The 23,617-nt window shown below is 40.0% G+C and overlaps 1 protein-coding gene across 3 annotated transcripts in view; it reads right to left on the bottom strand.

Annotated features, from left to right (window-relative positions):
* Window positions 1-405: 405 nt before the first annotated feature.
* Window positions 406-23,617, bottom strand: part of LOC101473724 (arf-GAP with dual PH domain-containing protein 1) — a 37,481-nt gene continuing 14,269 nt past the window's right edge. For 2 of the 3 annotated variants that reach the window (XM_076887241.1, XM_004557509.5), the window contains 9 exons: window positions 18,393-18,484; window positions 13,624-13,706; window positions 8,616-8,728; window positions 8,361-8,507; window positions 3,877-3,960; window positions 3,581-3,643; window positions 1,912-1,983; window positions 1,604-1,832; window positions 406-1,420 (listed from right to left, as the gene is read on the bottom strand). In XM_076887241.1, coding sequence (XP_076743356.1) covers window positions 1,392-1,420; window positions 1,604-1,832; window positions 1,912-1,983; window positions 3,581-3,643; window positions 3,877-3,960; window positions 8,361-8,507; window positions 8,616-8,728; window positions 13,624-13,706; window positions 18,393-18,484 — 912 coding nt within the window. In that variant the 3' untranslated portion in view covers window positions 406-1,391. Of the gene's footprint in view, window positions 1,421-1,603; window positions 1,833-1,911; window positions 1,984-3,580; window positions 3,644-3,876; window positions 3,961-8,360; window positions 8,508-8,615; window positions 8,729-13,623; window positions 13,707-15,779; window positions 15,894-18,392; window positions 18,485-23,617 lie in introns of those variants that run through there. The other variant, XM_076887242.1, reaches the window with a different exon arrangement.

Here is a 23,617-nt window from a genome sequence, read left to right as displayed (position 1 = left end):
TGGATCTCTAACTCTCTTTCAGTAATTTCCCAGCAGTGTAGTATCCTTCTGGACTAAAGTGTCAGTCTATTTTTTTTGCCATCTGTTTGTACAAACTGCTTCAGTTTACATTAATGTCCCCCACATGCTCGCACATGATTCACATCGCCCTGTGAGCAGTGGCGGGGTGATAAAAGAGCTCCACCTAGTGGAAGAATTGGGGAGCACTGGCAGCCATGCTCAAAAAGACAGTACTTTCAACAGGTGTATTTGTGTATTGCTGTCAGCCATGGTTTAGTTTAGACTTTTGTGCACCAATCAGGATTCAAGGTTACTTGAAAGCAACAGCAGATGGATCAGTGTGTGGAAAACTGTTGAAAGACAACAGAGAAGAGGGAACACGGAGGACAATCCAAAACACCGGCAGCTCATTTCAGGATCCTTTGTATTGATTTTATAATGAAACAAACTATCACTGTGATTTAAGGATCAACACAACCATGTGTCTTTAAAACAAGATGCAAAGATTAAACGAAACGTCTGTAGAAGTGTCATATAAATTACAATCCTGTCACATTACAATCCTGGAAAGCAGCGATAACCGTCTACGATGACTCAGTATGTTCAACAGTACAAATAAATAAGAGAACATCTGTCAGATTGAGGTTTGAAAGGTAACCCTGCCTGGATGCAGATATGCCACCTCGTGCTGCCGAAACAGCAGAGGTGCTCACTGAGAGATTGTTGTGTGTATGTTTGTGTGTTTCGTATGCATATTTGTTGTTAACAGCACTTTGCAGATTTCAGGTTTACCAGGGTTTTAGTGCGGGAGGTTCAACCTCACAGTGTCCTCAATGAAAAACGTCGCACGCACACAGAATAAGCCACTGTCATCAAAACTGTACATTCAATAAATTAACAATGCATTGTCTTTGTTAAGCAACCAGTGAAATGACTCTAGATTACATAATTACATTAGATTACAGACAGAATGAACCATTCACAAGACAAAAAATTCTGGGTGGGAAGGGGGAGGAGGAGCTTGTTGCAAGGGGAAGGGTCCACATGGCTGAGGAGAGGAGAGGAAAGGGTTTCTGATGTGATAATGTACAACACAAGGTTGGTAAGCGCAAGAGTGATGACATTATCTACCCTTTGGCCTTGGATCACCCCATGAGGGGCCTCGAGTCCCGTTAGAGTTTTAGGCTTCCTACACGAGACAGACTGGAGTCCTGCCGGTGTTTCCTTTCCTTTCTTCGTGTTTTCCCATCTCGGCCCATCCCTAAAACCCCTCGTGACCCATAAGACCCACCCCGCCTCTTCTAGCCATGGTCAGTGGTCGCACGCTGGGGCCGTCTCTGATCTGAATGAGACCGGGCTGGTCCAGTTGAGCGCTTGGTTTCCAGCAGATTTCAAGGCTTGTGTTTGAAATGGGCCTCCACTGCAGGGACACAGAGAAAACGACTTTCAGTAACAGGAAATTCATTTTTTTTTCGTGTTTCGCTTATAGTCCGTATATTATGGTAGGATTTTAAAGCTTTACACATTCCCTTTCCCCCACAACAAAACATGCAAAAAAAAAAAAACAAAAACATTTTAGGACTCTAATGTTTTACTTAATGACCTGCATACTCCTGTGGCCTCATTGGTCGATTTATGACCCTCTGGAAAGCGGCTATCCAGTCCTGTTGCTCGGCCTCGGTCTCACAGGCAAAGAGGAACTTCCTGTCTGGCGTGACGATGGTGATGCCGTGGTTCCAGTGGTAGCCCTGTGTGGACGGAGGCAAGCCAGCCAGGACAGTGTAGCTGTTCTCCTTGCTGCCGATGAACACCTCCCCGCGGGCGTAGGCATCCTGAGGGACAGAAAGACAAACTAAGCAAGCCACAAATGAAGCAAATCAAAAGGTTGGGTCGATGCAGGGCTCTTCTTACCAGAGGGTCTTTGAAATACATGAGCCGCCTGTCATCCATCGTAAACCACCTCTTCTTGAAGCCCTCAGTGTGCTAACGCAGAGTAAGACAGACAGTACATTTGTTGAAAGGAGGGAGACAAATGCACATTTTTGTCACTTATCATAAGACATGAAGATGAAGTTTTGTTGTAACTTGCAAAACTCACTCCTCCCTAAACTCAAAGAAACTGCTTCCAATACAGGTAAAGAAAAACAATCATAATTTTACCACTAGGGAGAAAAAAGCTCCAAAATTCCAGAATTTCTTCTTTCGTTTTTAGCTTTTATAATACATACTGTATATAAAAGATTACATAGCCACTGTGACTCGAACTATTAGGCTGTCAAGTACCGTTTTGTGGAATCAGACGTCAAGATGTCATTAACAATTGTTGGGTCTTACTGAGAAACTGAAAAATGCTGCAGCATCAATCACAAAGTAGCCACGCCCTAAATCATATTCTGATTCGTCGTTTGTTTCACTTTAACAAAGTCACCATCATGCTGTATTAAACCAAACTAGTATCTGAGACTATTTGAGAAAATAAATTGAGCGAGCAGATGACTCCTACACAGCCATACTTCTTCTTGCAACCTATAGACTGTATACAAAGGATGGATGGAGCTTCCTGGTCTGAAAAAGTGAAAGCCATTCTTTCTAATGGTCAACAGGAAGTGACTACAAAAAACTGGGTCTACACAGCTTTGGCAACAAGGGATAAGAACACCAAAGGCAATTAATACCGTGTTTGTTTCAATAAAAGAAATACTGGAGAGAAACTTAATCCAACAATAGCAGGTGTAGTCAGTAGGGTGAGTGGCATGAGAGAGTGCACTAGCGTGTTTTTGGAGCAACCTAAATCCAAATGGGAGAACCAAGCAATAAAGCTCCAAATCTTTTTGGATACAACATGAAGCTTATTTTGTAAACAATGTTCCCGGTTTGATTTTTGGGTGACTCGATTTTATAATTGACAAGTAGCTAGCCTATGAGTGTACACTGTCCCTAAGTTTCTTAGCCTCAAGCACCCTTCACTTATCGGGTCAGGTTTTAATGAAAGTCAAAATTCCAGCTTCACCTGACAACATTAATAAGTATTTTTTTAATATTTATAATATATGCTATGATCAGAGGAGTCGCCCCCTGCTGGTCATTAGAAAGAATGCATTTTAACTCCCTTTCATTTTCAGACTGACAAATTACGCCCATCTTTTATATACAGTTAATGAAATCTGCATTTGTTCCATCACTTTCACTACTGCATTTTCAAACTTACATATTTTCTTAAATAATTAATTACAATTTACAACACAGCTAGCCTTAGCTTTAGGCATTACTCAGACTTAATTAGGTCAGTCTGGTTTATGGTTGTAATGGTTCACAGAATGAGAAAGAAGAACAATAATTGTAATCGCTAATGTTTACTTTTTTTATTGCAGAATTCTGAACAGATTTACTCCCTTGAGCCTCCATAACCTTAAAAATAATTCCAGCAGAAGAAACCAGGAGGCTAAAGGATTAGGAACCAATGCACTACTCTGAACCTGGAGACACTTTGGCCATATTTAGGTCACCTGAACACTGAAACTCAGGTGTAACTGATACTATCATCCTTAGTTCACTATAGAGGGATGACTACAGCACCAACCTTCGGACCCGTTTTCTCCATAAAGCCTTCCTTCATAAAGCTTCGGGTCAGTTTGGGCACCAGCTGGAGCAGCAAATAGACAAAAGAGAATCATGTAAAGACAAAAGAAAAAGCATGCATGAAATATTAAAAACTGCCCTTATTTCAGCATGGACATGTGCAGTGGGATCAGAGGCGTCAAGACTGCCATGCAGTAGAAAAGCATCATGAACAGACACCTCTGAGAATGCTGTTTATTTTTTGAAACTATAAGCTCAGTAACAGTGATGCGCATGCTTAAATCACACCATCCTCACCTCTTCGTCACTCGCTCCCGGGAAGGCAACCTGCAGGTAGTGGAACCTGGCAGCTCTGATAGCATTGAACCAGTCGACCATCTCCTGCAAAGGACAAAAAGCTCTCTCAGTGGAACCATGCCCTGCCACACTTCATATCTTATTCATTCTAATCCGTCATTTCTGTTCTGAGTAAATAAAACAGATTTTGGATGAAGGTATCTGTCACACACAGCAGAATGAATTCCAAGGCGTGCGTTGCTGCGTGGAAGCTGCAGCGCTGTCGATAAATCCGCTACAAAACGTGAGAGTGACAGGGATGCTGAATGAACCCAGTGAACCCTTCCTGTGACAGCAGGCAGGAACTCTAATGCACCAGCAGAGGGAGCAGTGCACCCTTTGTCATTCTTACTCCACCAAATGGCTTTAAAACCTCTCCGTTTCTTCTCTTTCATCTGTTCAGCTTTGATTATGTCTCCCTCTAATTCTGCTTCAGCCCCAAATCCCAGTAACGTAGCAGCAACGTGAGGCTCAGCAGTGTAAAACTCTCAGGAACACACACCGTCAGTTTAAAGGTTGAAGTGCAGAATTGTATTCAGGGAGGAAGTGTAATGATGGACAGCTTATCTTACACATAGCAGGGCTATAAGATGTCAGATATGGTTGTTTGTGTTGTTCAGTAAGCTAACGGTGTTTGTTTGTATCTTTCAGCGTGTAGCTTGATCACTGGGCAACCATAGCTTACGATACCATAATTACTGCAGTGTCTAAGAGCTCTATCACTATCTTACACATTCACAGCCACTTTATTAGGTATACTTGTTCAGCTGCTCATTATTGTATCAACGGTTCAGGCTGGTGATGGTCCTGTAATAGCACACTTTAGGCCCTTTAGTACCAGCTGAGCATCATTTAAATGCCACAGTCCATTTGAGAATTTCTGCTAACCACGTCCATCCCTTGACCTCAGTGTTGCCATCTTCTGATGGCTGCTTTCATGTTAAAAAGCTCAAATCATCTCAAACTGGTTCTTTGAACGTGACACTGAGTTCACTGGACTCTAATGGTCTCAACAGTCACCAGATCTCAAGCCAGCACCTTTGGGATGTGGTGGAGCAGGAGAGTTACATCACTGCGTGCAAACGCTGTGTGATGCTGTCATGTTAGCATGAAACAAAATCACTGAGGAATGTTTGCAGGACTAGATGAATCTACCCCATTAGGAATTAAGGCAAAAGTCCTTCTAATGTGTGCCTAATAAAGTGGCCGGTGAAGGCCTACTGTTGGTCATACAAACAAAAACATTTAAAATGCTCTAACCACTGGATAACTGTATATAGAGGAAGAAGGAGTCACAGAATATGCTCAGTGCCGATATTTTACAGTTTTTCCAAATGATATCTATATGACCAGCAGCAGTGGCAGATCAGGGTGTGGGTGTTGGGCGGAGGGGCGGGTTAGTGTGTGCAGACATTATCATCCATCCATTTACTTTTATGAGAAGAAAAATGCCTGTCAGGAGCTTTATTGGACTGATCCGTTACCTCTGGGAGCGGAAGGGCTACAACACCTGTGAACACACCCTGCACCTTAATAACAATGAACTGGCCTAACCTAAGAGAGCCTGCAAACATTACTCACTATTTGCATGTCCTTAACATTTACTCAGAGTCAGATTCAAATGTTCTGACCCTCAATCAAGCAACAGGTGTGGCTGCATTTTAGGAAGTTGACACTCGACGCTTTTGTCTAAGAACATGGCTTTGATTTTGTATTACAACTGGCATATTTCATCACCTTTGGTATAACAACTGGCTAATCCAGCACTAGCTTCAGCGCTGGTGTCTGTAGCAGCTATAGCCAGACCAACCAGACAAAACATGATTTCACAACTAGAATGATTCATTACTCCCCAGGACTTGAGGCCTCTTCACGTTTTTCTCTCACTAGGTCTGAAATCCCATAAATATGTGCAGGAGCTTACTGTTGTCATCATTTCAGTATCAAATCATATTAAAATAACAGTTAAAAGTTAAGATTTAATTTGATGTAAATGCTTGTGTTTTAATTAAGGTTAATAAGCCTAGCAGGTGGAGCGCACTCAGTGCATTCTGACTGATTTAATTCATTTCGTGATAACAGGCAAAACTGTAGCGATCACAGCTATTTTCATCTTAATATAGCATCCTGGTTTTTGAACAACTGGCTGCTTCCAGGACTGTGCACAAGTCTAGATTTGCCCCTAATTTCTTTACATTTTGCTTCCAAGGAGGTAAACATTATTGCAATTTTTAAAAAAGTGGTGTGAATGTTTTCAGCGCAATATTTTGTTGTTGTTGTTGTTAAGCCACTTAACACTGACTTATGAATCATGCAAGCATAAAAAGCAAAGCTCAAGGAAACGCACGAGTGTTCTTTCGACACAGAACAGACAGCTTAGCAAAGAACTAATTGTATTTTTAGACACTTTGTTTCCAGCAGCCCGTCACTAAAGTGCAGAATTTGTTAAAAAATCTGAAAAATGGCAAAGATAACACAATGGGACAAATATAAAATAGTATAATTAAACCAAGATGATGATTCTCAAAAAGCAATTCGCTGAAAACTTGGAATATCTCATCATGGTGTGGCTTTAATTAAAATGGACAAAAGAAGAAGTGGCAAACCTAAAACACTATGTTCAGAAGATGACCAGTCTATGAACGTTGTGTCCTGGTTTTGCTCATTGGGCTGTGCAGGTGACCCACATACTGCCTTTACCTTACCATATAAAACACCTTAAGGTGCCTGCTGTTGTGATTTGGATCTATATAAATAAAGGTCCAGAGAATTCTCATTCCCAACGCGTAACATACTGACGATTTATCACAGCCCGAGGCGTCTCATAAGGACGCGGAAGGGTACATTTCGCGTTACTATGAGACGCTCCGGATTGTCAATTGAATCCAATAGAATGGCGTTTGAGGCGGTAACACATGCTTGGAGCAGAGGCTCCAGCCGTCCATTCCAGTCCGAGCCCTAACCCTAACCTTAACCCTATCAGATAGTGTTTTCCAAAGTGATTCATGATCAGAACGCAAAACAAAGGTACATGTACAAATTCATTCATCACCCCTGTTCTCCAGGAACTTCACTGCCTCCGTGTGAAATTCCAGATAGTGTACAAACTTCTTCTGGTCACCTTCAAGGTCCTTCATAACCTCGCTCCTCCCTACCTCTCTTCTGCCCGCTCACTTCGACCCTCGTCTTCTGTTCAGCTTGCTGTGCCTTCTTTCCGCCTCACCGTCATGGTAAGCAGGGCCTTCAGCTGCTCTGCTCCCAGGCTGTGGAACTCTCTACCCCAGGTACAGTGGAACGCCGACTTACGAATACCCCCGAAAAATTCAAGTTACGAAGGCACTGAACGGCAATATTTCTGCTCGTGTTACGGCAAAATGCCCGTGTTATGAAATCTGCTGGCTCTGATTGGCTGAGCCTAGAATGCCTACAATGCCGTCCGAATCATGTGACAACCCCGTGGCTTTTGTACTTGCGCTTCGCTGTTCCACTTAAACGACGTATTGTTGTTGCCGTTAGCAATTAGCCTATCGTTCACTCAAAAGGCGCGATGGGTGCTTCGACTTACGAAAGACCCTCGGGAACGAATTAATTTGGTAAGTTGGGGTTCCACTGTATAAGAAACCTTGATTCTCTCCTCCATTTTAAATCCCTACTCAAAACCCATCTTTTCAACTCTGCATATTCACTGTGAACCTGTTGTTTGTGTACATTATCTTGTGCTCTTGTTTTCTTATTTTTCTTCTGTCATTGTTCTATTATGTGTTTTATTCTATTGTTAAGTGTCCTTGGATGTCTTGGCACTTTCAAATAAAATGTATTATTATTATTATTTATTTATTTATTTATTAATTATTATTATTATTATTATTTCAAAGGCTGTCATGCCTCCAAACGCGAAACACACCAACGATTTGGATGAGAACACGTTGTACAATTCACTTTATTTAAACTGAATTAATGTTGATGCAGAAGCCTGGTTTAAATTTGCCCCAAGGCCTTCTCCTTCTGGTCTTTCTCCCAGGTTTTCTGTCTTCTCTCCAATAAAAGCTAAAAAACAAAGAAGCTTTAAATGTCCTTGGAGAAGCGTGGAGAACTGTTCCTGAAGACTGAAAGAAAGCTGCCTAAGACACTCCAGGCTGTGGTGGAGACTTTCAAGCTTGTTAGAATTGTACAAACTCCCTATTTTCCAGATTCTTAGCAAAATATAAAGAAATGATGGAGGGCAAAGACTTTTGCACAGTATTGTGCTTTGTTCATAATCTAAGGCATAGTGTCCTCAAATTAAAGTCTGCACTCTGCCATCAGAGTCATCTTTTGAGGCCACAGATCTCCTCTGTGCTATTTTTAAAGCTCTGCGCGTGAGAAGCAGAAGCCCGTCATTTTAGTGTACATAGTAATTTGGAGTTACTTGTGCAGAAATGTGAGTAATACATGCACGTGCGTACCTTGGCGTCGCTGTGGTAAACAAAGATGTTCCTTGTGCTGTTGTCTTTCAGGTAGGTGATCTGCAGTCCGCAGGGGTTGCCAATCTTGGCAGGCTGGAAGGTGGCATTGAGGGTTTCTATTTTCATTATTGCCTTGGGATCTCTGGCCTTGACAGGAGCAGGGGTAAACAATGAATTGTAAAAGTCTCACATTCCTCAGTATGGCTGCTGTGCACCAAAGAGAAATTCTGCTATTGGCTGTATCGTGTTTCTTACATCCTGCTTGTTGAAGTATTTCAGCGCTCCCTCCCTCTCTGACAGGACAAACTTTCTGCTGAGAAACTGACCGTTGTCTCTTCCTCGTTTCCATAGAAACCCCTCTCGGTACCCTGGGTAGAAAGAAAAAAAGAAATAAATGTGTGTGTGTGTGGTAGGGGAGCTGGTACCATAAAGCCTTTATAGGAGACAGGAGATCAAACAGAGGAGACGTTTACAACAGTGATGGGGAGATATTGTAACTGGTTGGTGTCAGATGATACTTCAGTTAAGCTGAAATCAAAGATCGTTTGAAATCTCATTTATGCAGACAGCGAGGAAAAGGAGACGGCGTGCAAGAGCGAGAAAACACAGCAGAGCGGGAAGAAACAAACAGGGGAGGGGGTAAAAAAACAGCGTGAGTCAGCGCAGACGGTTTTTATTGTTTCTGTACATAGAACATGCTTTCCCATGTTAATGACATGCCGCACTATTTGTAGCCCTGTTATGTTTTCTTCTTCTCCTTTGGTCTATTTCAGTAAACCCCTCTGACTCACACTGCCTCTTCTTCTTGCTTTTATCTTCTATTTCTGTCGAGCTCTGATGTGTTTTTTTGTCTGGATCTATTTTTGCGAGTTAAAATTATAGGAAGCATAACCGGGTAGTCCTCCAAAGAAGCGACTAATTTACATTCAAGATGAAACTGAAATCCCTACACTGGGGAGGACAAATAAAGAGAGGGGGTTACGCTAAATAAAGTTTAGAAATTTCAATGAAATTCGAATTTGTCAAAAATTTCCCAAGTGCTTTTATAAAAGAGCAAGGGATTTTCAGCATAGCATTTTCTTTAAAGCTGAGACAGCATCATGCCGAAAACGAAAGCAATCAGTTTAGACTTTGTTGATGGTCACAAAGCAGAAGATGAACATACAAAATGATTAGAGTGTTTCAAAGTGTTTCAAAGTGTCAAGAACTGGAAAGAGAAGTAATATCAAGAAATTCAAAGACAGTCACAGAGTACAGAACAACCCTCGCAGAGGTAGGAAACAAGACTTCAAAGACTAGAAAGAAAAGTAGCGAGAGATGTGACTAAAGACCCCAGAGCAACTGCCAGGACACGAGTGAAGGACTCAGCCAAATAGGAATTGTAGAGGACAGGACAATCACCACAACCCTGTACAGAACCTGTATAGACTCAGAGGCTGAACCAAGAACTTCATTCCACAACCTGGATGCATACTGCAAGTTCGTCTGATCGGATGAAACTAAACTGAAACTCTCTGGCCACAAAGATGCTGCTTATGTTTGGAGAGAAAAAGGAAGAGGTGTACAACCTAAAGAACACAGTATTATGCTGTGCGATTCTTCATTGTGTCTAGTCACGAAGAAAGAAGAATATGTGATGATTTTGAAAAAAAAACCTCAAGCAGTAAGCAGAAAAACTGGGTCTGGATCTTCCAACATGGCAATGACCCAAAATATACGTGAACAAACACTCCTGGTGAAGAACCAAAGTAAGCGTTACTGACTGGTCTGCACAAAGGCCGGACTTGAATGCTATTGAAAATCTGTGGGATGAACTAAAGACCAAGGTCCATCTTGGAACACCACCAAATTTGGAGGAAGTCGAGAGATTCACCAAAGAGAAATGGGCTCGTTGAGAACTACAAGTAACAACTGCAGTCGAATTCTGTCCTCATCTGTATGAGGATTGTTTCACCTGCACTTACACGACTATTTAATCACACAGGTAGTTTCATTTGTTAAGCTATGAAGAGGCCAATGAAAACACCGCAGTGTGTCAAAAGCTTCTCCATTTCCAGGAAAGGTTTCAGTGGGTAACTGAAAAACCTCAATATCGCCGCAGTGGTAGCGTTTCTGGATAAATCAATGTTTTTTAAAATGAAACAATTTTCACATACACAGTTTAGTTTTAGCGGTTGATTTTATTCGCCAGCATTTTTTTGGGTGGAAGCATAAATGCCACCTATAAATAAAACCAAACATGGTCCGTCACAACCGAAAAAAAATAAACAAAAAGATGACGGCTGCTGGTAAAATAAACTGAAAAGCAGAGGTCAGCGATAACTATTACAACATAGTTTTATGACATAAACAAAAGGCAAATACCACTGCTAATATAAAAAAATAAGCTTACATAAAATTATGAACTGCAGCTTTACAGTTAAAAAGCTTGAGGAGTCATTTTCATATTCACTCACATTTCTTTACTTTACTGCTGTCTTTTCTATTCTTTTTATTAGCAGCCATTGATTACCTGTCTTCTATCTATTCATCTTCTGCACTCATTCTGCTCCATATATGCGTGTGTGTGTGTGTGTGTGTGTGTGTGTGTGTGTGTGTGTGTGTGTGTGTGTGTGTGTGTGTGTGTGTGTGTGTGTGTATGTCTTTCCGTCTGTGACTTTCCGGCATGAAACATCCACCTACACTGGCGTTACCTCACCAATCAATAGCCCTCCTTGTCCCCACCCTCGCCTCCTTCTCTGACCTTCTTTTTCTCCTCCTCTTCTTTGCATATTAGATCAATGTTGGTCACTGTGCATTCCAGGTTACTGCATAAAGTCAATCTCAAACACACACAAACACACAAACACACACATATATTTATGTACATGCACCTCAAAATGAGTGATGACGTTACCACAAAGGCACAAATAGAGATGACAGAATGACTCATATCATTACACTCTGTTGTGTGTGTGTGTATTTGCGTTTGAGTGTGTGAGGGTGAGGTCACTGCAAGCCAATCAGAAAGCACCATCTTCATCAAGATGTGAAATGTATACTAGTACTCTACCCTCAGCCTCCATACACACACACACACACACACACACACACACACACACACACACACACACACACACACACACACACACACACACAAGCAAGCATACTCCTTTTAATGGCAGTTCCATTCACCAGCAGTGACAATTACAATGTCATTGCACGAATATGCTTTTAACCGCAAACATATACCACAACCATTTAGGAGGAGAAGGATGAAAATAATTGTCTGAGAGTCGTCAATGGATGTTTCAGGGTAATTGAATTTGTGCTACTGGCATCCACGGGGAAATGTTTACCCAAAGAGTTTTTCAAGGTTTTGCTTATCGAAGAGTAAACAGTGCAAGCCTGGCACCACAGCAGACCGGCCACTTTGCAGTCTCTTTTTGAGGTATGCTTGCTTGAGCATAGATGTGTTCATCTTATGTAGTTCTAGCTTGAGCGAGCACATTTACTATTACAAAAAGCCTAAAAGTGGCTATATACATTTAAATGTGAAGACATTAGAGGTAACACACAAAGTACTTTAACCCACGTCCCCAACCAAGTCAGAGTTCATGTGTTTTGTATCCATGCGCCAAAATGCTTCTTGTACAGAATTACCAAAAACTGCAGTTCCTCTAAATGGCCACTTGAGGCTGATTACGAAATAATAAAATTCAAATATTTACAGCCTCTTACAAAAAGGTTTTTTTCTCTATAGTTAAAGTATAATAAAAGCAATAAAAGATGATGCATAATATATAGGATAATATACGACTTTTAAGATAAATACTGATATTTGATGATTTAACCATCTGACATTCCAACATGTCAGCTGATATTTTTTTTCTTTTAGACAAATGAAATATAAACATATTTTCTTAACATTTGTTATGTGTAGCTATTTATTTTATCCTTTACGCTCTGCCTGACTCTGCTTGGATCAGCTGATTGTTGTGTTTGTGTTGTTTCAAACACATGTTCACCAGCAGGAAAGTTACGTTGCGCCCTCTAATGGACAAACTATGCAACGTCATCCGTCATAACATGGCTGAAGGGTGTTTCTCTCTCTCCTCTTTACATTTAAATGTTCACTTACCGACTTTTATAAATGTAGCTATATCAGCAAATTATTGCTGATCGATATTAGCAAATAATATCAGCCTGCCAGTAAGTCTAGCTTTATAGCTATCATCCCCAGTTTCTTTGGATGGATGAACTGATAAATAATATGGCTTACTGTGAGTGCCAGGCTGTCCGAGGAGTTTGTGTTACAGCTTTGGTGAGTAAAGCTGGAATTTTATTGGTCTGATACTAAGCACTAATTATCAGGCATGCAATTCTTATAGGGCCTACATTACAATATAAAGCACCTTGATGTGACTGTTGTTCTGATTTGGTGCTGTATAAATAAAATTTAATTGAAATGAGTTGAATGCCTGTGAATTGAACCCATCCAGTTTATGAATGCCGCTTTAGCTCCAGAAACCACAAGCAGTATCATAATGATTATGGTACATGCATCTTTTACATACAGTCTTTGTCTGTTCTCGAGTACTATTGCCCAGTGCTTCTACTGTTGTGGTGGATGGATATGAAGAGACAGTTGAGCAGTCTGACGTTATCTGAAGACCTCCTCCCCAACAGGGATGAGCTGTTTTCAACTCATAAACATGACGTGACATTTTAATATTTTTTTGAAAGACGTGTTGAAGGAATATTTTGATTTTGGAAATAGGCTTTTTCATTTTTGAGTCTCGCCATCTCCGTGAGGTTTCCAGGCAACCAGTGGACATGCAGATTAAACAAACAGGATGTGCTGATTAGTGGGCTTTAGGGGTCTCTCAGCAGTGGCTTCATATTTACCGTAAACACATGAGCCGCGTCAATCCTTTTATCTAACTCTAAGCAAGTGTGCAATTTCCTAAAATGTCAAACTGCTCCTCTAACACTGTTTCTTACATTGCTGGGATAAAGCCATTGCAGTGCGTAGGCGATTATTAATTATTCAGTCCTGCCTGATGCTGTCTTATTTTGCTCTTGTTTTCGGTCATCACCGGGTCAAAAGATCTGAACTGAAACCAATTCCTCAGTTTCTGTTTCTGACTTTGGAATACTGCAAGTGTTTTCATCTTTTACAGGCAAAAAAAAAGGAAAAAAGCCAGCAGTTACAGTGATGTGTAGGAACATATAGATTGATGAGGACTTTTATACAAAGCCTTCCTTATCAGTATGCACGTACCTGCAGAGTATGGCTCTTGCTTCTCGATAAATTCAAACTCGTTCCTTTCGTACTTGGCTCTGATCCACTGCTCTCTCAGCAGTCTGGAGACACGATGAAAACACACAGTTAGCTTTTATGTGAATTGCACACTCATCATCAATTGCTCTGATGTACACAAATTTAAAATGATTTCTTTCTTTGTCAGTTAGACGTACACACTGTTACTTTTTACTGCTCAGGAGTCTTACTTTGCTTACAGCATGACCTCATAGAAATGAAGACAGACATATTTAAACACAGTGACCTTGACCCTTGACTGCCAAAATCAAATTATTTCACACTAGGGCTGCCACGATTTGTCGACTAGTCACGATTACGTCGACTATCAAAATCGTCGACGACTGATTTAATAGTCGACGCGTCATTTGAAACTTTGTACGATCACAAAAGACGCAGGAATAAGTGGCAGGATTTAAGAGTGTAATAACGGACTGAAACAGAAGATGGCAGCATTGCATGTACAAGGATGTCAGCTACCGTTAAACCCCGAAGAAGAAGAAGAAGAAGCAGCTGTGTCCCAGAATTCATAGCGCGGCCCAGCGCAGTTTCCAACAATGGCGGCAGCTAGTTAGTTTTAATGTTACTCTTATTATTCTTTCTGGGTCACAAAATAAACGTTTAACATATTTTCAGGCGAGAATGTAGCTGTGTAAACCTCAAATATCTGCTCAGTTTATCAGGACACCACATATTTTCAAAAGCGCTCCGACGTTTTCGGAGACATCTGTTACCCACTAGCTCGTTAGCGAGCCGGGGGCTAGGCTCACTAGCGCCGTGAGAACACCGGACTCCCCGCAAATCGTTTTCAAACCCACCGCCGTCTTTCGCTACTCAGGTTAAATATATATGAGTCACTTAGATAACTTAAAATGTTATTGTTTGGCTTTTTTTTTTTTGTATTTTATTTGTTCCTGAGTAAATCAGTTTGTTTGAGATTAAAGTTATAGTTTTTACACAGCTGAATAAACGTCAAGCAGACAGCTGATTATCAGAAGTGTGAGATGCTCCAGAATATACTCCAGTGTCCTGTTATATTTTAGATAGCAAGGAGTTTATTAAACTTCACCGAAACAATCTGCAAATTTCATTAAAATTTAATAAACTATCATCTTGTCTTTATTTTTAGTTAGCACAGACCTTAAACACTTAAAGCTGTAAGCTAATGATAGTTATATAAGAGCAGATGCTGCTGGTGCAATAAGCTGTAGTTTTACGTCTAATGGATGATGATCTGATTAGTCGACTAATCGCAAAAATAATCGGTGACTAGTCGACTATCAAAATAATCGTTTGTGGCAGCCCTAGTGAACAGATCAAAACACTGACAGAATCCATGGATGGCAGGCTTTTGAGTGTCCTTGCAAAGAAAGGTGGCTATATTGGTCGCTGATTTGTTTTTGTTTTGTTTTTGAATGTCAGAAATGTATATTTGTGAATGTGGAGATGTTATATTGGTTTCACTGGTAAAAATAAATAATTGAAATGGGTATATATTTGTTTTTTGTTAAGTTGCCTAATAATTCTGCACAGTAATAGTCACCTGCACACACAGATATCCCCCTAAAATAGCTAAAACTAAAAACAAACTAAAAACTACTTCCAAAAACATTCAGCTTTGATATTAATGAGTTTTTTGGGTTCATTGAGAACATGGTTGTTGTTCAATAATAAAATTATTCCTCAAAAATACAACTTGCCTAATAATTCTGCACTCCCTGTATAGTCATGTGAAGTGAATGTGATTGACTTTCTTCTATTTCTGATCACCATGTCACTGTGAATCGCTTTCATTGTGGACTCAAATTTACACAGAGAGGCATACAGGCTCACTCTCACATTCACAGCTATGGCCAATTTAGAATCACTACTTAACCTAATCAACACGTCTTCGGTCTGTAGGACAAAGCCAGAATATATAGAGGGAAATTACAAAGGAACAGCAACACCCTATTGTCCCCAGTTCTAAAGACCTTGGACACACTACATGGTTTTATTCTTCACTTTTCAGTCACTGGCTTTCACCTCCAAGATAAACTGCTACTCTGAGGACATTTGTGTTTAAACTTGAATCTTCTTATTGTCTAACAAGCAAGCTGGCAAAGGTCTTCTCTTACTTGTTCTCCTGGCAGTTCACAAATGCCAAATGCATAACTCCTGGCTTCCAACTTGAATTTTCTGACTTAACCATGCAGTCACCTGTATGCTTTCCCAACACATAGAGGAGATTAAAATAGTGGAATACTGTGATGAAATATGTAAGACCCATGTGCAGCACCAAAAACCTTCTTGCCACTTCTTTGGTCATTAGTGATTACCACAGCTGACCACAGTTGAATAGATGATGACGACTGGTCTGCAACCACTTGCAAATTGCCTACCAAGCGATAAGAGCATTTGCCTTCAGAGCAAAAATTGAGCTTTTAGAAATGTGTGCATGTTAGTGGTAGGGCACAACCAAAGCAACACAAAGGTTTTTGTCTCTGCACCCTCTTTGGGACCTACTTCACCCAAGCAAAAGCAAGCAACTTCCCAAAACCACTTGCCAACCAGATTGGGAATACACATTTTCCCCTACTAACCAGAGGTTGACAAATGGTTGCTTACCAGTTTCTATGCTTTACTGACCAAACAAAAACTGATCATATCTCATCAAATTGATTATAAGATATAGTTAAGTGGCTTTTTATGGTCACTGTAATTCTGCTGACAGCCTAAGGAGGAAGAAGAAACTTCCGGACAGCTTCAGTCTCCCGTCAAAATAAAATTGAATTGTTAAATAATCTAAGCCATATCAAAAAAATGTCACAAATATCATCATCATTAATAAAATGCTTACAGCAATAGAAGTATATCCCGGAATAGGAGGAGGGTATGACATGTACCTTTACAAGAATGTGCTTTACATGTTATTTTTTCATAAACCTCTTCCTTAGTTTTACAATGGCCATGGCAGCACTTTTAAACTTCTTAATTCATCCCTGCTGCATCTTTAAATTTGTTACTTAATCCTCAATAAAACAGAATAATGGAATATCCATTAAGCTTATACTCATATAACACTCATAGATATCTATTGCAATGCAACTCAAAGCAACCTGATCACAGCCTTATACCAAAGCCTAATGTAAAGGTGGCAATCTCATTTTTAAACCTTCTTCCTTCTCACTGATAAAAAACAAACAAAAAGGCAGCTCATCGCCATGCCAACAATCTCTCTCATCCCGTTTCCTTCTCTCCCTCTCCCCAGCATGCTCTAAATGGCTCACACCATCTCTTTTTCTGCACAGAGGAAATACATTAACTATTCTATCAACATTTAGAGGTAAACATTCTTGGCAAATTTTTCTTCAAATGACACCCAATGATGACACTGGGTGAGAGCACAAACAGACAGCTGATACTGAGAAGGGTATTTCTCTCACTTCTAGTTCTAGGCTTTCTGTCAGTCTTTTGGATTCTCTTGGTTGTTTCTTTTCATTAAATTTACTGGAAGACAGGGAGACAAATGGAACAACACTCCTAAAATGCCAAGAAATGAAAGCCTTGCTACCTCAAGTACTATTTGAGGCTGATTCAAAGCGCATGCTGGTGCAATGTGTACTACATAACAGCCTCCAGAATATTCAGAAATGCTGAATAAAACCCCTGCAGATTTACAGTAAAAATAATAACACAAACAAAACCACACTGCTTTTCATGGCCTTTCATACACACAAAAAATAAGAGAATGTGATGCTTCCTGATCACTGTGATTAACACGTGATATAACACATGATACACAATCTACAGCTGTTTCCTGAACAAACATGCAGCTTCTTTTTAGCTCAAATGCTATAAAAGTACACTGCAATTAGCTGTCCAGCACCAAACGGTGGCCGACGTTAGCGCCTAGCTAATAGGTATAGCAGCACGTTTAGCTCTGTGTGTATTACATGCACATACCAGCTACTATCAGAAAACTTTGCACCACAAATGAACACAATCACATAAGTATAGTCATAATGAATTAATTGGCCTAAACCCAAGTCGCTGTTATGAATGTTCTTATAACTTGTTGCTGTTGCTTCTGCTTTTTTCAGAGCAGCCATTGTGATTTCTTTAAGTACAGAAAGCACTAGTTCACTCTACCTTCATTAGGCCTTTAAGAAAGAATGTAATACTTGCAAAGCTAATATAATAATTAAGTAGATTTCCCAACCTTTTCATTACACATTATTCTGTATTCAACTTTGAAAATGTACAAAAGTGGACTTTACACTACAGGAAGCATAGAGGGAAACAAGATGGGTTTGGTTTTGCCACGTAGGCAACTAAATGACAACGGAGATAAGACTGGTAGTTATCAAGAGGACAGAAATGGCAGTTGTTTGTGTTGTCTTCTCTGGGTTTAGCTAATCATCCTTGTCTAGTAGTTTTAGGGCTGTGTCCTGTGCCTCCACTTAGCCCAGAACATATACTTTTTTCTACAAACCAAAACAGCCCTAAGAAATGTCCTAAATAGTGGTTCCTGCTGTCCTGACACACAGAAAAAACAAGTTCCTTTGACAGGAAAGGGCCTAACATCAGTTCACTCAGTCCTAGCACACAGTCACCCGCTAGCTAACAAAAAAGAATAAGCTAATTTAACATTAGACATAAACTGGTTATGCAACTATAAAAACTTTATACACACAAGGCTGTGTTTTCTAGTGTTCGTGTTTTGAGATTAATTTGAAAGGTGTACTTACTTGCAGTCAGTGTGTGTTGGTCTATAGTAGAAAGCCGGAACCTTCTGCTCATATTTGGCCTTGGCTGCACTGTTTCCCATTGCAGCCATTAACTGAAAGGAAAACAGAAAGAAAAACCTAGTCATCAAAACACTGTCCGCAGCTCAATATTTAATACTGCATTTCAGATATCAAGGTTAAATGGAAAACCAGATACATTTTATCTACCCAGTTTTTAATGAACCATAATTTTGCTATACTTTACTTGGGGACATAACTGCATTAAGTTTATTATATTTATAGTAATAGCAGCACCAGTAATATTGGTTTTAATCCTATTACTATCATTAACAATAATAACAGGAAGAAAAAATTCACATTTAACTTTAAATTAGATTAAAAACAGTGGGCTATAGCACAGAAAACCTTAAGTATGTTAGAACTTGTTCACTTGACAATAAGGCTCTGGCTTGGGTGGCTGTAGCTCAGGTGGTAGAGCAGGTCATCTACTGATCGGAAGGTTGGTGGTTCGATTCCCGGCTTCCCCTAGTCTGCATGCCAAATATCCTTGGGCAAGATACTAACCCGAAATTGCTCTCCGATGCATCCATCGGAGTATGAATGTGTGTGAATGTCAGTTGTGCTTGTGTGAATGGGTGAATGCACAAGTTGTGTAAAGCGCTTTGAGTGCTCAGAAGAGTGGAAAAGCGCTATATAAGAACTAGTCCATTTACCATTTCTTATGGGATTAAGGATGGAAATGGCCACACTGCATTGGGACACATTTTCCTCCTGCCCTTGTTCCCTCCGTCGTACATTTCATCCTAGGATAATCCCTTAGCTCAATCCAGCTGGCACAATCCCTCAGTACGCTTCTTCTTATCCTTTAAGGGACTTTGGGGAATGATGCAGCACTGTGGCATTTTATTGTGAACGTCAAATAGAAGCAGATTTCTAAAGAAAGCCACTGAAATTCAGCTCATGTGACGAATGATGAATTTGGCACCTTGAATGAACATGAAATCAATCAATGTTGAATCAGCTGTTCCTGTCATTTGGTATAATCACCTCTGTACCACATCCATTCACTGTATTCCTCTCCTTCATGTGAATTTTTAACTCCACCAGACGGCTGAAAAAAAAACACTCGCAACTGTCTCAAGCTTCTGCGGAGCATGACCTTCAGTTACGGCTAAACCCAATCTTCATGATAACATGGTTAACGCTGCAATAGCACATGAGACTGGATGACTTCTCGTTATCTACAGTCTAATTTATTATAGATCCAACTGCTTAAGCACATACATATCCATAAAAATAGCAAAGCTGATTCAATTTATATACTGATAAATATGCAGCAGTGTGCAGTGTAGTCTGGGCAAGGATAAAAAAAAAAAGAACGTGCATAATGCATAAAGTGTAACTGAGATTGAATCAGCCACACAAAGCAAGGTGAAAGCTCCAGCTCGACTTCATCCTGGTAACTTATGAGACCCCAGTTAGTACAAGTAATGACAAAAGCCCACAAAGGAGGACTGCTTCCCTTGATCCTGCTTGCCTGCCCCCTCACTTATTTGCATTTAGATGCAATATTTGAGTCATGGTTTTGGGTTTCTGTTGTGCCACTTCCCATTTTATTTTCTCATTTTTAGTGATGTATGTATCTAGTTACTTTGTTCTTTTTTCACATCAGTTTTCACCAGTTACATACTCTTTTACTATATATACTTCTTTGTCTCTCTGTAACATGCCAGATTGTCTTGGAAGTTAAGCTTTCTAGACAGTTTCCTAGTTATATTCCTCATATTCTCTTCCTGGAGTTGTATTCCTTGTGCTTCTTGTTCATATCCTCATTGTTACCCTTCGGGACTTTTTTCTGCACTTTTTCTTGGTCTTCGCCTGGATTGCTAGCTCTGTCGGTGTATGACCAGCCTTTAATTAAAAATGAGATTCTGGTGTATTATGTGGTGTCTTATGTTATATTTTTGAGCCTGCTCCGTTACGCCATTAAAAGCAAGGGTAAGATAATGTGTCCAGATACAGATTAAACATTAGTACATGGTGTAAATAAAGCCTAATGTGGTATTATAATTCCAAAACAAAATGAAGTAATATCCTTGTGATTTGTAGCACCTAGCTGAACACAACCACAGACACATTTCCACTGATCCCAATAGAAGCCATGTTCAGTTAATAAAGTGAATACTGCTGTGGTTCCTCCGATTACTGACATTTTATTGGTATGGGACCAAAACAGAGCTCCAGAGGTCTCAACAGTGATCTCAAAATCATCCTAAAACACTCCCAATTATATTAACCCAAACGCACGTCACAAAGCCCTCGTGTATTCCCGTACCTCAATCAAATGTATCCCCCATCCGCCAATAAATGTGCTTTTGTTCTGGTTTTATCCAAATGCTCTGTCCTTCCTGTGTATTCTTCTTCCATTTTCCTTGCTAACACCCTCACTGCTCACCCCTTAAGTCAAATCCCCATAACATCCCAATTACTGTCCTCCCACATCTTCAACCTTCCTGGTGACTCACATCACCGCCCCCTGAGTCCCTTTTTGTCACAGACTGACAGTCTTTGAGCGACAACACTGTTTCATTCACGGACAACTTTATTTATCCCCAGCAGAGTACAGAAGTCCAAATATGCATTCTGTGTTTACACATTTGCAGGGGCGGTACTAGGATGCCTTGAAGATGTATTCTGACCGGGACATGATCGCAAGGCACACAAGGGAAAAGAGTAAACTATTATTTTACTAATAATGCTTATTGATCCATATGGTGAGATATTCTCCTTCCACTGGGAAGTCAGAGTTAGGCTGAAGGTCAGAATTATGGAGCTGGTTAGAATTCACATATCAGGGCACAGGCATCACAGCAAATCTAAGTATTATTGGAAGATCAATACTGGCTGTATCAAGCCACATGAGACTCTGACTCTGATCATGCAGCATTTTGTTCTATGCTGAAGAAAAACACTATGGCTAATCTAGAAATATAATGAATGTGTCAACAGACAGAGATGCCCTGGGTTTAAAAAATCCACCACTTTTCCTTTAAATGACATCGCTCCTCCTCATTTTTTTAATTCTGTCACATTATCCATAGTCCATATCACATGTCCATTGATTGGGTTGTTTCCATAGAAACAATAGTGATGCTTAAGCTTCAGTTACCATGGTTTTTGTTTTTGTCTGAATGTATTTGGTACAGTCACATATCAAATATGCACGCTTATATTGGGATTTGCACATATTCGTGAAGAATTAAGAATTCTAGCAGTTATTTCAATCGACTCATAACAAAATATAAACATTTAAACTCAGCTGATATAAAACATTGATAGTTTATTCACTTCTCTGAGTTAATAAACTGTTTGGCTTGAAGTTACCCATAGGCAGCAAAGATTAACGTTTGCACCGCCGCCATCTTGGTTTTAAAAAACTGGATGTAACAAAGAAGAGCAATTCTGATTGTGAAACTGCTTGCTCACTGGGTAATGACTTGCCTTTCCACGTTGCTAACTAACATACCATGGATAATATCCCTTTTTGGAACACAGTATGACCCAAAAGTGACTGAGCCCATAAATTCATAAAGAAAGTTTTTACAGAAGTCGAGACAGAAAGCTGCTTTCCCATAGATTTCTATTCAGGTTCCTCATGTGATGTCATGCGGAAGTGACACAGTCATTGGTTGTATCACCTCCAGTGATACATCATGTATTCCCCCACTGGTTGGCAGTGGTTTCTGGAGGTTGCTGGCTCCTGCCAGCTGAAATCAGTTGCCAGCAATATCCTAGTGAATTCTTTGGTTGCTAGCAGAATCCCAGCACTAATAGTTCCTATTAGCCGAGCAATAATACGACTTGAAAAAGTGTGATAAAAACTGGAAATGAAAGTTTGTTGTCAAAGTAAAAGTTGTACCTCAGCAGTGGCCAATATGTTTCAAAAGGCACAACTTTGAAAGCAAATGGTCGATTTAGCAATAAGCTAGCAACCAAAGCAAACACAAGGGGGTTTTGCTTACTGGTTGAGGAGTACACATTGCTGCCAAGTGACATGTGGCTTGGGGGGTCACTGATTGGTCTCTAGGCCACGTGACAGGGGCTTTAGCAATCATTCTCCCAGCAACTGCCATTAGCCTTCAGCAAACACTCACAACCATTTGGCAAATAGTCTTGTTTCCATTGCTTTTGCAGTCGTCATGGTGTTAACTAGTGGACTTCAAAGGTATGTGCGATTTTACGAATGACACATTTCAAAACACACAAAATGTAAAACTAGGAGCCATTTTACTAAAACAAGTGCAAGAGCGACTCAAAAGACAATCCTAACAAAAGGGACTGTTTGCTACAACTGTTAACACCACCACTTTAGTTATGATGCTACAAGTTGCTAAAAACAACCATCTCCGGTGCTAAAACATGAAGCCAAGCCACATGTGTGAAAGTCTAAAGTTCCCCAAACGGTCATTAGTTCTAAAATGACCCCACAGATATTAAAAGCACAGCCTGCTACAAAAATAATTTTGGTCTCTATGGCTATTTTCCACTTTCTTGACAACTGTACAAAGATGAATAATAATATAAGGCATCCATTTAGATTGCATGAAAGCTTATGTTTATGCAATATTTCAGCTGTAGCTGCCATGAATAATGGTGATGAAAAAAAACATACTGCTACCTCGTTAGCTAGTCGACTAAACTGAGTGGCTCACTTTACAACTTGACCATTGTTTACAGTTGTTGCTTTCATAGGTTTTAAAAGCAACTTTCTCACAACTAATACTCGTATGTATGATACATTATAGTGTTTCATGTGTATATTATTCTACAGTTGCAGAAGACTCAGAAATATTTTACATCAGCTTTAGCTAATTTCATAACAATCCACATCTAAAAGTTTGTCCATTTATGTCTAACCAAAGAGATTGTAAAATGGATTTTTAAAATAATTAGTTCACAAACTATATGATTAATAATACAATCATTTCCTTTGCATTCCCTTTTGAATTGACACTGGATGGCTTTTTCCACCAGGTTTGTAAAATAAATAAAAATCAATTAATGTTTAAATCTCTGGTCTCTAGTTCCAAAGTTGCTGGCAGATTGAGCTACCTTCAGACAGAGGACAGGCTAGTTGTTTAGCAATCCCTGAATATCAGGTGATCTCACTGTCTGCCCACATCAGCTGATGGCTTAGCTGATACCTTTCTCCATGTCCAACTGAC

Source organism: Maylandia zebra, linkage group LG8, assembly GCF_041146795.1.
Source record: "Maylandia zebra isolate NMK-2024a linkage group LG8, Mzebra_GT3a, whole genome shotgun sequence".
Taxonomy (NCBI): domain Eukaryota; kingdom Metazoa; phylum Chordata; class Actinopteri; order Cichliformes; family Cichlidae; genus Maylandia; species Maylandia zebra.
The sequence above is the reverse complement of the archived record's forward strand: the minus strand, read 5'-3'. Positions and strand labels throughout refer to the sequence as shown.